The 15,920-nt window shown below is 52.7% G+C and overlaps 1 protein-coding gene across 1 annotated transcript; it reads right to left on the bottom strand.

Moving 5' to 3' along the window:
• Positions 1 to 6,884: 6,884 nt before the first annotated feature.
• On the bottom strand, positions 6,885 to 13,036 carry PRRG3 (proline rich and Gla domain 3). The gene is made up of 4 exons (XM_045537522.1): positions 12,987 to 13,036; positions 10,210 to 10,247; positions 8,960 to 9,120; positions 6,885 to 8,587 (listed from the first exon to the last, which is right to left on the bottom strand). Exons 2-4 carry the CDS (start codon positions 10,214 to 10,216, stop codon positions 8,057 to 8,059), a joined length of 699 nt encoding a protein of 232 aa, XP_045393478.1. The 5' UTR covers positions 10,217 to 10,247; positions 12,987 to 13,036; the 3' UTR covers positions 6,885 to 8,056.
• Between the last annotated feature and the right edge of the window lie 2,884 nt (positions 13,037 to 15,920).

Below are 15,920 nucleotides of genomic sequence, written 5' to 3'. Positions count from 1 at the left end.
ATAAAATGTCACCCAGTCTCTTATTTTCATAGCACATAAATCCTGGTGCAACTGTATCCATCACACAGTTTGGGCTCTTCAGAGAAACTGTTGAAAGTCACTGTTATTGGAGCTGCCAGTCTTGTGAGCCCCCAAAACATACTTTATCTATAAAAAAAATCTGCAAGGCACAAACATTCTGTCTTTTCTTCAGGCCTTGGGTTCCTCCCATAACTTAGCACAGAGGGACCCTTGGAAAACCATTCCGAGTCCTGTTTCTCCTCTCTCAACCCCACCTGCCCTGTGGGGACATTTGGCAGCTGTCCCGGGTCTGTCCAGCTGTGGCAGGGAAGACACTGCTCTGGGACTTGGCTTGAGACTGACAAGGTACCCCTGTCTTTGCCAGCATCTCAGAGAAGCCACAATGTCCACCCCTCAAGCTTTTCTGGAGTGTGTATGGTGTGCTCAGTTTGGGCAAGAGCAGCAGACTCCCCACACCGTGAGTGGAGCATCATGGGCTGAATTCCATCCCCTCGAAATTCATATGTTGAAGTTCTAACCCTCAGGATGTCACATAGGATGTGACTGTATTTGGAGATAGGAACTTTAAAGATGTAATTAAGGTGAAATAAGGTCAATAGGGCAACACCTAATCCAATCTGTGTCCTTATAAAAAGAGGAAAGTAGAACATGGGAACAGAAGGATGATACTGTGAAGACAGAGGGAGAAGACAGCCATCTATAAGCCAAGGAGACAAGCCTCAAAAGAAATCCACCCTGCTAACGCCTTGACCTCACACTTTCAGCCTCTGGAACTGTGAGACGACATTTTCCTGTGGCTTAAGCTCCCCAGCCTGTGGTCCTTTGTCATGGCAACCCGAGCAAACTATTTAATAACACCTGGAGCTCAGGCTCTGATTGGAGAATACAGTCAGTCAACACATGTTTTTAATTGAACAGTTACTGTGATCCAGGCACTGTGCTGTGTTCTGGGACAGAAGTAGTAAGAAAATTTAGACACGGTCCCTGCCCTTAATGGGTTAACAGTCAGGCAGGGAGAGGCAGAGGGGACACTGGATGAATGGACAGTCAACACAGAGACAAAAGCAAAGCTACCCTTCCCAAGAGACCAGCACACTATATGCAATCAGGGCAGACCTGGATTTGCACAAAGGGGCCAGTACCTTCTCCCTGTGAGCTCTTGGCCAAACGACATGCCGTCTCTGGCTTTGCTTCCCTCTGCTATAAAATAAGATAGATTATAAACCCCACATCACAGATTTCTTGGGAGGATTATCTCAGTCAGTGCATATACAGGTCCTGGTGTACACTTACAAGCACAAGTCATAGGTCCTCCCCGCTGTCCTTCTATCCCTCATTCCAAGTGGTCTCAGGCCAGCTGCTATGAGGGGGTGGCAGTGGTGCAGGATAGGGGGCTAGAGAGAGGGTGAGGAGAAGGCCCCACCTTCGCAAGTCACAACCCTGAAACACAGCTTCTGCCTCTCTCCTGATTTTCTGTGTCTGCTCCAGCAGGGACTGGGGAGAGACTGGAGGAGGGACCCTCTCCCCCAGCCATCATCCCCTGACTTGCCCTCACCCTCCACAAGCAATTCGAGTTCCTTTACCCTGGCACCATGGGCATATGGTAGAGCAGGTGGGCAAGCAACTGAGGCCCAGTCCCATGGATGGTGTCCAAGGAGGACTTTGGGACCCTGGGGCAAACCTGTTGTATTAGCTTCCTTGCTTAGGCTAGCCTGGGACCCTAAGTCACTGCCTAGAATGCTCGTCTCTGGCAAAACAACCTAAAGTTCAAAGCTATATTCAGAATGTGAACTAAAATAAAATCTTAACCCCCTCAGCAGACTGAATGGATCCCCTCTTGGCCAAGAAGATCCCAGAAATACCCTATAGCTGAGTTGCTGACCATAAGAAGGGAGGTCAGACATGCCTCTTCATGTCCCTCTCCCTTCTTGGAGATGTCCTTTGCAGCTCATCAACCGGCCTAAGGCTATTATGAGACAGAGCTCAAACCACACCTGCAGGTCATTAATTTACTCACCCGATCACTTGGGTTTCAGTAAATGTCCAGTGGCTTGTCTCTGATTAACAGACATCCTTATCTTAAGTTACAAGCCTTTAGACAAAGATTCATTTCTTTAACCAATTGCAAATCAAAGAATCTTAAACTCACCTATTATCTATAAGCCCATCCTTAGAGATGTCCCACCTTTTGTGGCCAAACCAATGTACGCCTTCCATGTATTGATTTATGACTTTACCTGCATGCAGTTCCTGTCTCCCTGAAATGTCTAAAACCAGACTGTAATCCAGCTACTGCGGGCACATTTTCTCAGGACCTCTCAAGGCCATGTGCTCTGGGCCAGTCACATACATTCAGCTCAGAATAAACCTCTTTAAATTATTTTACAGAGTTTGGGTCTTTTTCCGTTAACAAGAACATGACCCCTTCTGTGTGCCGATGTCTGCTTGAAGAGCCTTCATTTCACTTTCCAGCCTGGGACAAGAAGGAAGGCCAAGGCCTCTGCCTGCCATTCTTGGCATTCAGCCTCCACGTTCAACCCTCTAAGAAGGCCCTGAATTTCACTGCCATTGTCCCACCACTGCCAGGGCTTTCCCTATTAAAGTGTGGATTACTTTCATTGCTGGGGTTTGGTACAACCTATGCCAGCGACTTCCCGTGGCTATATCTCTCTCCACACCAACAGCTGGGAGCCTCTGGGGCTAAGACCAGTTTCCTCTGCACAGAGGCTAAGGCATCATTGCCCTCAGAACCACCCCTGACCCTTGCCATCCTCAAAATTCAGGAAGCCCAGCCAGGGCAAAGCCTAAGTATGTGTCCCTCTCACCCCTCCCCCAGCTTTGAAATCAAGAAGGGCATCCTTCTAGCAAGGGACACCTCTGTTAGTAACCAGGGATCAGGTGACAGGGAAGTTGCTAACTAACTGTGATTTGTGATAGATCTTACTAACCTCATCCCAGGGGGAAGGGTCAGGAGATCATCTTACATAGCAAGAGGACAAACTTTAGGACCCAGGACGTCTGTGCTTCCTGCTCCTGAACCGGTTTGGGCTGTTTCCTTATATACAGTCTGGCTTTTGGACAAACCAGATTGACCCAACCATCCATACCCATGGGAGTCTGGGAGTCAGCAGGGATCCAAGATGGATGAGGACAAGATTCAAGTGGATATCATTTGCTCTTTATTATTGTTCATTATTTTCTTGTACAGAAAGAGACAAAGTTTAACAGCTAAACTCAACAATTGGAGAGAGAGAGAGAGAGAGAGAGAAGGAATCAGAAGCAAGTTGCCCCCAGGCTCCAGTGAAATGCTGACATATTACTGAGTGCGGACAAGGTCAACACAGTAATACAGCACAGTTTAAAGTGGTACCAAAATTGATCCATTTCACAGTAATCATTTTTATAAGCTCAGTTGCACATATCAGGGTTTCCACGGTCACAAATTCACAATTACAGAGGGAAGCAGCATGTGTGTCCAGGCCTGGGAACGCGGCATTTGTAAGGGGAGAAGACTGGGAGGCAGAAGCAGCTGGGGATTTGTCGATGCTGAAGGTCTGTGCCGGGGGCAGCCGGGGTAGGCACTGTTCAGGGTCATATGGCAGCACAGTGTGACAACTGGGAGGCACTGAGCCTGAGGGAGTGTGCTGTTCGGAGATCTTTGTCAGAGAAATTCTTGCTAGAGAGAGACTTGCCACCCACAGCCTGGGAAAGGGAAAGCTCCCTAGGTTGGACATCTGGGAGCAAGTGATGGGTGCGGCCAGTCTGATAGCAAAGCATCTGATTGACAGAATATTTAGAAAGATACATAACGTGTGCTACTTTAAACTGCAGTCTAGTTCACTAACTATGCTATTCACAGGATAAATAAAGGAGTAGAGTGAAAGGCTGCAATACCCACCATCCCCTCAATGGAGAGAGAACAAGAGATCACCCCGTACATACAAGTGCTGAACCCCAAAGCTGAAGGCACAGTGAAGGGATCCTTAATATCTTGAGCCTTTTCTTTGAAAAAAGTACTCATTTTAAACTGGATTCCTCTTACACAGAAGACCCTGAAAATTGACTAAAGGGAAGAATGTTTTTAATGTAGCAGGAATCCCAGCTACTGTGAATTATCTTCAGTTGTGATTTGCTCTAAGTTCTGAATTAGTGGGCTTCAAATTAATGGGCTTTTACTGTAGTTGCCAGCAGTCTGATTACAGTACTTTTAAATTAGCTAATTATGGTGATTAGTATCAGTAGAGTTCAGTGGGGGAGGATGTGCTTGTTTCTGAACTGGTGAAGTCCTGAAATGGAGCTTCATTACTTGTCAATCTGACCAGCCGCCGAGGCCTGCAGCTTTGCCGCCAAGCTCTGCATCTCAGCCTTGACTGTGAGAGTCCACAGGAGACTGCGCACTCTCTCAATCCTACAGACATAGAGCCTGGGTGAGGGAGAGGGCCTCTCTCCCTGATCTCTCTCTCTCTGTCTCTCAGACAAAAGAACAATCTAGAGGCAGTGCTGATATTTTTTCCCTCTTCTCATAGGATGCCATTTGGTTGTCAAAGGATCAACTCTAGCTGGGGAGAGGGGAAGCATCTGGCTCCAACTACTTAACAAAAAGACACTTTCCTGTCCTGAATTCCTCACATTCAGGCTACCAAAAAGGCAACGTCCAACAAGTCAGGCAGATTCCTGTTTTCCAAAGCACCCTAAGGAATTCACACTAATGGCAGAGGGACAGGCAGAGAGCAGAGGCCTGGGCCTCCCCACTCAGACTGCTCAGCATTGAGCCTCCCTCAGCCAGGGCGCGACGCAGCTGTGCGGGGGGCCGAGCACACGCTGGGCACCTGTGCGCCCCACTCTTGCACTTGTGCTTTCGTTTTGAAAACCCAAGGCGACGAGGAGCAGGGGAGGGATAGGATTTTGATTCTTGTTTTAAAAAGCCTTAAAAAGTTTTTGATTGAAAATAAGGGACAGTGATATTTCAAGGAATTTTTTAAAACCTTTTCTTTTTTTTTTAATGAAAAATATCTAAATAACTAACCCCACCATACCCAAAGTCAATAGTTACACATCTTTCCACAAAAAGAAAAAAAATGCCCAGGAGGGCTCAGATTTCTTTCAGCTGCTGATGCCCACAGAACAGGAGTCCAGGCCCAGGCGGAGGGCACTGTGCCAAAAGGGCGTGTGAGCTGGTCCAACAGGGCGGAGGCCCACAGAATGGAGCAGCTTCGTCTTCTTCCAAAGCCTTTTGTGAGGGGGCAGAAGGTGGCAACTTTCGGGGGAGGGGGGCTCCAATAGCTAATCTCAGCTTTCCCCACTCAGGGCCCTGTCATCAGGCTGCCTGCTCCTGTCCCCAGGAGGTGACATTCCTCCCTTCAAACTGGATCCCTCCTGGTACAAATATAGCCGCACACCGGCTATTGTTTCAGATAAGCAATGAGAAAAGGCAACGTGCACATGTGTACAGACACACATACATACAAGTCCAAAAACAACAAAAATGTGGCTACTGAAGTGTTACAATTGTATCAAATCCACATCCATATAAAGACAGAGTTTGAAAAGATATGTACACAGCATTTGCACAAGCCAAATGTGCACCTCAGGAGTGATGCCCATCGTGTGCTACAAAACCATCCCAGACACTGCGGCACAAGCCCACCTGGAAGGACGCTGTGAAGCACCTGAACCGAAGACCACGGGCCTTAAGGAGCTGCCTCTGGCTCTCCCCGTGGCCTGTCCCCAGCTCCAGAAGGACACATGTTGCCCTCTGCGGGCTAGTCCCCAGGCTTCCACTTCCTACTCTCTCCCGCCACTACCCAGCCTCAAGCTACTGGGCGGCACAGCAGGAAAGGGCACAACAGATGCCAAAGGCAGAGGGCATCTCTTGGCTCTGATCAGTGGGGGCCATGCCTGGCTCCATGCTAACTGGTGAGCAGATGCATTGGGGTGAGTATCTTCTCGCCAGTTCCCAGGTCACACTTGGGTACCTGCTTGAGAAAACACTGGGAGGGCTGGGCCTGGCCCCAGGTTGTCCAACGTGGCCGAATGGGATGGGCCCCGGCCTCCGTCAGGAAAAAGTGGGGGCCTTCTAGGCCAAAAATCCCTTTGTGAGTAAGGGCAGGGGAGGGAAGGAGGAAGGAAGGAAAGGTGTAATGCCACCTGGTCAGCATGTCTGGAGCTTTGCAGGGTGGAGGGGCAAGGGGACAGAAAGGTCAACTGGCAGGTGATTGACTCCCCAGGTGGAGACTTGATATCAGAGGCATATGAAGGGCTGGTCCCTTATAACTGACACATTTCTGGAAGAATCTTTCTAAGGGCTAACCTCCTTGGCTCCCTAGTGCCTTAAGCACCTCACAGGCATTAGGTCATTCAGCTTCCATGGGCCCCAACAGGTAGGGGGAGGGTGGAAAACTCTGGCTGCAGGTTTGAGCAAGCCATCCAAGCTGGTGGCCTCACTGGGATCAGAACATGGGCCTCCTGACTTGAAGCACAATTTAGGGCAAGTCCCCAGGCCTGGAGGGGCCTTGAGAAGTCATCTGTGGCCTCAAGGTGGGGCTGCATTCTAAGACTGAGTTTCAATGTCTGCCTTGGAGAGCTGTTTAGACAGAAAGAAGCTGTCGACTGAGGGGGTTTTAAACCGCTGTGGTTGCCAATGGACCTAGGCTGTGTACTCTTTTGGGCCACACAAAAATTTGCTACATTTTTTAAAGCACCACAGAGGAAAAACTGTTTGGTGCTAAGGCCAGAGGATGCAGATGGGAGTTGGGGGAGGTGGTGTCAACAGAATCTTTTGTGCAGTCACTGATAGTTAAAAGGCAGGTCACCTCTGCCCCACTGCTGTCCAAAGCCTCACAGAAAACAGGCTGGCAGAGCAAACCCCAGATGGGCCTTTGATCCCAGGTCACGGGCTCCCCCACAAAGAAATGTTTAAAAAGGGACACTTTAGGATCTTCTCCCTAGGTGGGCACCATCCCTAAGGAGAAATCATCAATCTGAAGTTCAATTTCAATGCACCTATTCACAAAAAGGGAAGTATCTTAAAAGTTCAAAGCCAGAGAGCACAGTGCCAAGGAAGCCAAGCTCAAGGTCCTATTATTAACCTCACAAGGAGAAAACTTCAGCTCTGCCCAGCCTGTGCCCCAACCATTGGAAGGCCATGGGCTGCACAGGTAGGGCCAGGAGTGTCAGTGTGCCCCACGGCAGAGTGCTCCAGGGCTGTGAGTGGGATTGTGCCAGTGGGTAGTGGTTTTAGCATGGCTGGTGCACATGTCTGCAGAGGCAAAGTCTGGGGGAGGCAAAGTCACATGGGCCCCTTGGTAAATCTGTAGGAAGTAGCTCTGCCATCCAGACCCTGCCCCACATCCTTCACATACCCCGTCCTCCTTCCAGGAGTGTGGGGGAGGCAGAGGGGGTAGTGTCACAGATTATCTGTAAGATGGATTTCACTAGGCCTCCTAGGAATGGCCTGGGTTCTAGAGTTTTGTTCTATTGTACTCATTATTTATTTATTTGTCATTACTTTTTTTTTTAATTTTGTTTGTTGCTCAATCCTTGTCCCTGCCCTCAAAGTGTAAGCAAGGACAGAAAGGACAGAACTGTCAAGGGAAGGGGGTGCCGAAAGGCTGGCTTCTCTCACTATCCTCTGTGGCTTAGGCTTCCACACACAGACAGGCCTCCAGCCAGCCCCACAGCCCCGGGGCCAGGCCTGTGGCCATCCTGGCCACATTCGACTCAATGGGTTGATTCCTTTGGCATAAGAAAAGCCAGTCCCTAATGGGAGGACAGGATGGTGGAGCTTTGTGGGAGCACTCGGAAGAGCTGGATGCTCGGGCCTGTAGCTCTTCCCAGGGGGCTTTGACCATGATGCTCCCTACCCCACCCTCCCTACCTGTCTCTGACAACTGACTTCCTAATACTCCATGGTTAGGGAATTATTTGGCAACAAGGAGGCTAAGGCTGTTTTGTGGTGGCACAGTCTTTAAAAAGTTAAAAAGAAAATAAGAGGCCTCTGAAAGAGGCGTTCATACAGGACGGGACACGCATCCTACTACTTGTCGGTGCCAGGGTTGGCGGCCACTATCTCCTCGTACTTTGGGGGTGGATCATTGTAAGAGACACTGGGCTCCTCACTGCTGCTCTCCTGGGGCGCAGTCACCTCTTCATAGGAGGGGGGAGGGGTGGCACTGGACAGTCTGGAGAGGGAGAGCTCAGGGAGGTAGAGGGTGCTCTCGAGCCGCACTGTGGTTCTGCCCCCCCGGCTGGGCCCCAGTACCACCTGGGCATTGCTGCTCCCTGCCTCGCGGTGCCCAGAGGACTCCCCCTGGCTATGCACAGTGCCCCGGTACACCATGACCCGGGGGAGGCTGTGCCCGGCGCGACTGGCTAGGTACCGGTTCTGAGCATAGGAGGGGTGGTGACGGGTTGCTTTCTGCAGCTGGCACCTCCAGATGATGAACAAGGCGATGACAATCAGCAATGCCACGCCCAGAAGGGGCACTACCACGTACATGGCATCTGAGCTCTGTGAGGGGTCTCGCACTGAGTAGACTGCATTCGGGTACCCCTTCCAGAACTCCATCTGCAAAAGAAGAAGCACCACTTACCAGACATTCACACTCCGGGCGGACCTCAGAGGCCTTCAGCAAGGCCATATTATGTCAGCAAAGCCCGCAGATGTTTCCCACCTTTCCCCATCTGACTGGCCTCGGAGACCTAGCAGAGAAGCTGCGGAATGCACCAAGGACATAGGACAACGCTCCCAAGTGAAGAGCGCCCCCCCCCAAGAGTCAGGCACTGGGAATGTAAGCACATTTTTTGTTTTCCTCTATGGCCCCACCTTAGGCTGGGTGGCTTCCCTTCCTTGCTTCAATACATCTGAGACACCAGGGCCTGCTCTGGCTATTGCTGAGGCCACTCCTACCCCAGAAGCCAGCCCCAGGGCGGTACATGCCGTTTTCTCTTTGTTCTCAAACACCTCCTTGACTTCCTCATAGCTGCAGATCTCCTCCATGCACTCGCGCTCGATGGTGCCCTGGCGCAGCTCCTCCAGGAACTCGTTGGCACGAGGGAACCGTTTCAGGACTGAGTGGGCATTCTTGGCCTCCAGAAACACTGAAGAGAGAGCTGCACTGAGGCCTGGAATGGCCTTCAAGCCAGGCCCAGTCCATGCATGAAGCACAATCATGGGGGAAAACAAGGCAAAGTAAGCAGGCAAGATGCCAGGCTCCCAACCAAGGGATGGAAGGGCTGACTTCTTGTGGCGCCATACATTCCCATCTAGAATACCATGGACCCAACAAGGCCCAGGCCCCTGGTTATATGGAGGAAAATGGGAACCAACTAAAAGAGAAGTGCATGGTACACAGGGACAAGAAAGAATAAGAATTTTAAGTATTGTAGTCATCAGTGAATAAATACCCAGTATCTTCTGCATCACCTTGAAAAGAGAAAGTCAGAGCCCTTGTTGTGAGAATGTATTCCTCTTTGAGGCTGATGCTGGTGAGACTGATACCAAATAATCCCATAAAACTCTACCAGGGTGGCATCCTTCCACCTGAGCCGGCCACCTATGCTACTAGATCACCTGGCATCAAGAGTCTTGCTCAAGACAGTCTAGTACCAAGCCAGGCTGGGCTAGATCAGGAGCCTGGGCACACATGAACCTGAGGGTGCCTCTGGGAATGGGCAGTAGAAGGGTCTAGATGGGGAGTCTAAGCCTTTGGAGACTGGGCACAGACCCCTCCTGCAAAAATGCCTTTGGGTGGCAGCCACATCTCCGTGCAAAGGGAGACCCCCAGCTCTAGCTGGGCTGAGCAGCATGACATGAACCATGCACCCACATAAGCCTGAGCCGAAACTTTAAAGGATGAAATAAGAGGTGATATTTGCTCTTGGTGTTCATCTAGAGGTGGGCCTTCCTAGTTCTCATGTGAGGCAACTGCCCTTGGTGCCCTGGTTAGTATGTCTTTGCCTGTCATGCTAGTGTCTCTTGAGCAGCCTGGGGAAGTGCATCTAGCACATGCTCCAGGAGGGAGCCAAAGTTGAGAGGGCAAAGCTGCTGCTCGGCCCACTGGACAATGGCCATAGGGCCACCCTGGGGACAGGCAAGCTGGGAAGGACTTGAAAGATGGGCACATGCCTTTCCCATGGGCCCCTGGGCATAGCCCTCCACCACTCCGCCTGGGCATGGAAAAAACTCACCTGCCATGATGCTCCCTCAGCTCCAGGGGCTCACTTGCCTGGCAAAGGAGAAAAGCAAAGTTGTGGTGAAATCACTCACAGAAATCTGCATGGCACCCTTTTGGCCCTGGGATGTGACCTCCTGCCCCCCAAGCCTGGTCAAAAGGTCCAAGCAAGGCCCCATGCACTGCAGCACCCTCTCTGCAGCACTGACAGCTCCTACTGCTTCTCATGCTTCCCCCAAGCTCTTCTCCGGAGCCCTCCAAGGATCCCAGCAGAGCCCAAAGCAAACCTCTCAGCTATGTCCCCCAAGAACACGTTCAGAGCATCTAGAAGACCTACGAGTTGGCCTTTTTCTTTAAAAAAGGAAAACTCCTATAGGCTGAGGCTCCTCTTTCCTTGTTCCCCTCAGTGAGTCTTTGCACATTTGAATTGGAAATGCCCTCAGAGGAAGACGAAAAAATGAGCCCAGAGATGCAGGGACTCAAGCAATGTTAAGCAAAACGACAGTGACAGAGGCAGAACCTGAATTTGAAACTAATTTTGATCACCATGGCGAGTCCCAGATACCTCTAATGACAAGCACGTTCCCCTGAACGCAAAGCTTAAGGCAGCAACAACCACCATCTCAGATGCCATGGCCTGGTTGAGACTGGCCTCCAAGAACCTTCTGTGGACACATGTCCTGGAGGGTCAGACCCTCCATGCACAACGCAATTGCATTCTTGAGATCCCTGGGCATACCCATTAGGCCCAAACCTAGATGACCTGCTGGGTTCATCTTCACCTGACAGGGAGGCAGATACCTGGAATCTTCTGGAACCAGGTATCTCTCCTCTCTTTGCATTAAAGACCACCACAGCAGAGTACCAAGACATGGATTTAGATGATCAACACTAAGATGCTAACTAGAAGAGCTGGCTCTAATGCGAGCTACTGTGCAAAAGCCTTCCTCCTGCTAAGGAGCTATCCAGCCAGTACATAAACCGTGGGCACAGCACATTGCTCCTCCTGCCCCTCCCCATAACATACACACCCACTCACACACATATTCCAGAGCACCGGCTCAGCTGTCCACATCTGGGGAGCAGTCACCCCACTGCTTCCCTCCCCAAGCAGAAGCTCTGGTTTTCTGACTAACTAGATGCAAGACACGTGAACCATGTAACCCCTTGTGTGCCCCTTTTGGCCTGGGCTGCCAGGAAGCTCAGCATTAGCATTGCCAGTCAAGCACAGGCACCCTGGCAGCCCAGCTGTTGAGCACATATGCGTCTCTCCTGTGATGTGGGATACAGTTTTCTATTTATGGTTTCAGAATCTTATTGTGAATTTATATATCTTCTAATCCTTCCAGCAAACAGGTAGGATATAAATCATAAATTTGAAACTAAAGGAAAAACAACAAATCTAGCATTCATCTGTGGAAACACCATGTCAAGAGGCATTCTCTTTTGAACCCCACAACGACATCACCCAAAACTATCAACATGTGAATTTGTCAACAGACGGGCCTGCATTGTGAGCAAATTGGCCTCAGTGTTTATCAGAGCAAAGATGGAATATTATCTCCAAATTCTACTTCCATCATGGCTCCCTGAGGTTCATGTAGTAAGGATGTGGAGGTTTTTTTGATTGAAGAAAAATGGAGCTGTTGTATCCAGTTTGAAAATAATCAGGAAAGGTTTTACTAATAAGGGAAGAGTGAAAAATATGTTTCATTGCTTATCGAAGAGAACTGCAGTGTTTTTTAAATTTTTATGGGGAAACATTACATAACAACTTACATATAGCCACCTTTTGTCCCAAACACACCCACCTTAGGTGCATGCACACCCACACCTATCATAGACCCAAATGCGTGTTATCCTCACACACCTGCTGAAGTCCTTAGTTCATTTTTAGGCTTCAAACGAGCCAGGAAGTCCCCTAAACAGCTCCACTGGCAATTCTGAGGCCACCATCACTGCCGCTGCGGCCTACCATGAGGCCTTCTCCTACCCCCAAAATTTAGCGTCTGCTTCTTCCCCTATAAATACACCATCAATAGGCAGTTACTATGGCAACAGTGAGGAAGCAAGCGAGCGTGAGGGCTCCACAACAGGGAATGATGCTGCAGTCACACATTTATATGTCCCTCCTGCCTCTGGTGGCTACTGTAAAGCTGACTGTAGGCTGAAGGAATTTTTAACCCACTCCCCACAGGAACACAGCTGAATCCTGGCAGCCTGGAGAGGAAGGAAGGAGGGGAACTGGCCACCACAAAGACCTTCCTCGACCCCACCCCAGGCTGAAGCTTCTGAATCACAGCACTCACTCTGGGACACGGCTCCCAAAGTCCCTCACATGAAGCCTGGTGGCCATCAGTGCATCTGGGGTCCCAAGGCATGGCCTCTAAACCACTTCTCCGAACCCTAGCCCTTTTTATTTCTGTCACTCAGAACTGATCGCCAGAAAGGGTTCTGTGATCTCCAAATCTCATGACTCATCGACCCTCCCAGTGACAAGGAAGCTCCCAAATGAGGCTCAAATTCAAACTCTTGGGCCCCCTTGTCCCCTTCCATTCATGCCAGCACTGAAAGTGCCTGTCCTCGCCCACCTTTGCCGGACACCAGCGCCCTGCCCAGGAACTCCTGCTTCTGGCCCAGCAACACTTCTCCGGGGCTGCTCAAGACCCCCAACGCCTTGGCCCGGCCAAGCCTCCAGATCCCCCCTCCCCAACAGTGCCAGAGCCCAGATCAGCGGCCCTGGACACCGAACCATGCCCTAGGGGCTGGGGCGCCCAACCCAAGCGGCCTCACCGTTCTCCGGGCCCAGGAGGCGGCCGCCCTGTTTGCGCACGCAGCCCGCCACCTCGCTGCTGCGCCTCTTCCAGCAGGGCCCCTGTCCCCGCCCACCTGCTCCCCGTCGGCCAAGCCCCCCGGCCCAGCCCAGCGGTCTCCTCCCTCCCGCCCTCCCCGCGCCGCTGTCCTCCCGCAGCCCCGGGAGCCCTGTCGCCCGCCGGGCCAAGGCCGAAGTGCGCCTGGAGCCCCCGCCCCTCTCAGCTGGGAGCCCAGGCCCTGCCCATTACCTCAGCACCCCCCTGCCTGCCCCTGCTCTCCTCTGGGGGTTGCTCCGCTGCCCACCCCACACACCCCGCTGCGCCAGGTCTGGCCTCGCGCCCCGAGCCTCGCGCGCCACGACCGCCGTGCTCCGATCGCCAGGCCGCGATCGTCGCACTGCCCTGCGCACCGGGCCGCTGGGCCAGCGGGCCAAGGAGTGGAAGGAGGGGTGGGGGCGACCAGAGCGGGCCGAGGGGGTTGGGAGAGCGGGCGGGCAAGCTGGGCCGGAGGGGCGGCGGCGCGCACCAAGCACCGCGCGCCCGCGCCCCACTCTTCCGGCGCCGCCCCTGCCCCCGCCCGTGCCGCCGGGGGGCGGGGCCTGGCCGGCGGGCCCGGGACATGCAGGGGACCTTGGCCACCGCACCGGCCCAGTCGTGACCCGGGATGCGGCCCCTCGGAAGACCTGGCGCAGCAGCGGGCTCGGGCGGCCGCGCCCAAGGCCCTCACACCAAGCGTCCCCGCGCAGCCCAGCCCCCCTCCTGTGCTAACCCGGGCTTACCTGCCATTCGGGCCGGCCAGGCCCCGGGTGCCCGCCAAGAAGAGAGGGACGCGGGCCAGCAGCCTGGGCCCACCTTTTCAGGGCCCCACCGGTCCCGCAGAAGAAAGGCCGGGTGGAGACTGCGTTCCTCCGGCAATGACTGAGTGACCTTGGCTTCCTCATTTACCTCCCCCCGCCCCCTGGCCCTGGGAATTCAGACTTCTCTTCTGTAAAATCTGAGAAATGGGGAGAATCCTTCTTCCCCCGCGGGGCTGTGGCGAGATGAAGGAGAAGATTCGCTCGGGAGACCCTCAGGTGCAGAAAGGGGACAGGAAGGCATGGTCTGGGACTGCAACGAGGGCTAGATGGGGGGGAGGGCTCCTTCGGAGGCCACTCTGTGGGAGATTCAGCATGGAAGGACAAGACACTGGTAGCAGAGATCACACTAGTCCAAGAGGGACCACACGACAAGGACAATGTTGACAGCTAAGAGAGGGGCAAGGCAGTTCCTGAGGGCGGTCAGGTTCTAGGTCTGGGAAAGCCTCCGAGAGGAGGGGCCTGGTGCGCCCTGCTGGGTCATCAGAGCTCTTTTTCATCCTCTGCACCTCTAGAGCCCACCCAGCACTGGGATTGGCTTCCGTCCCTCGCTTCCCCTCAGCGCAAGTGGTGCCTTTGATAGGAATGAGCCTGAGAAGGTGTCCCTGGAACTACCCCGACTCCCATCCCAGGTGAAGTAACTCAACCTGCCCCAGCTACCAGGGGCTGAGCTCCCCGCTGCCCTGGTCCCTGCCCTTCTACCCGCCATGCCCCCAAAGTGCTTTCCCTTCCATTTCAGCCCCCTGTTCTCTGAGTTCTTCCCTGGCATGCTGGCTGTCCTAGGCTTCAGGAGTCTGTGGCACTCCCTACATTGAAGGTAAGGAGGTCCACGTCCCAGGCCTGTGGGACAGGGTTCCACAGAAAAAACCAAGATCACCTGAGGAAGAGAATGGGGCTCCTTTGGTGCCTAAAGGACTGAGTATGTTTTGGAAGAAACCCCAATTCAGGGAGAGAGAGCTGGGGTCATGACTGGTGGGGGAAACATCTGAGTTTGCTAGCGCACCAGCATGTTCCCATCCTGATCACAACAGCCACAGACCCTCACGCATACAATTGTTGAAACCATACCCCTTCCAGTATGCACACAGGGGTCTACGCACTTCTTGAGCTTCTGGCTCAAACAACACTAGCCTACTTCTAGTTCCCTGTCTGCCCAGAATGCCTTTCCTCCCGCCGTGGGCCTGGTGCCCTTGCATTCATTCTTCCCACACAGTGCAGTGACTGTGAACATGGAGCCCTCTGGGGATGGCAAGGGATGGGAAGGGAGAAGAGCACTGCCTCTGGAGTGTAGTGCGGCCTCAGCAGTACCACGTAGTGGCTCTACGATCTTCAGCAAGTGACTTAACCTCTCTGCATCTCAGTTCCCTTATCTGTCCAATGGGGATGATGCTAACAGGGTAAAGAAGGGAATCATGCAAAGTGTGCCTAGTGCTTAAGTGTGAGCTGCACTGAGTTCACGGGGTTGCTGACGTAGGTTGCAGGAGTGCCTCCTCTCTCCGAGTCCAGGGACCTGTCTCTTCCTGTGTCCCTAGCATCCAACACAGAGCCTCACTGGTAGAAGGTGCTCACTATATCCTTGTAGAGCTGAGGCTGAAGGGGGCTGAGGTGAGGAGTTGGAGAGAGGGTCAGCCTTCAACATACCACCTTGATGTTGTCCCCAACACCAACAGTGGCTCCACCTCCTACTTCCTTCCTGAGAAGAGCCTGAGTCTTGGGACATCAGCTTCCCCCAGACTCTTTGGCTTACTCAGGGGCTTTCTAACTCCCCACAGCATGGCTCCAGGCACTCCTGGGGACTGGCAGGGGAGGGCTGCAGCCATCCCTCCGTCCCTCTCGCCACATGATTTTAGATCTTGGTCTGAACAATGCTCCCTGAAGCAGTATAGGAAGGGCTTGGCCACTGGCTTCACTGCCCGGGCCAGGCACTGAGCAGTTTAGTGTCCTCAAGTGGCTTTCCTTTTCCAACCAAATTGCAATGACTTTAGCCTCCCTTAGGCCACTGGAACAGCTCAGGCTCTCATCATATAAATGAACCTTCACTCCCTCTCCCCACCTCCATC

Source organism: Lemur catta, chromosome X, assembly GCF_020740605.2.
Source record: "Lemur catta isolate mLemCat1 chromosome X, mLemCat1.pri, whole genome shotgun sequence".
Taxonomy (NCBI): Eukaryota; Metazoa; Chordata; class Mammalia; order Primates; family Lemuridae; genus Lemur; species Lemur catta.
Note: the sequence above shows the minus strand (reverse complement) of the source record. Positions and strands in the feature narration are given on the sequence as shown.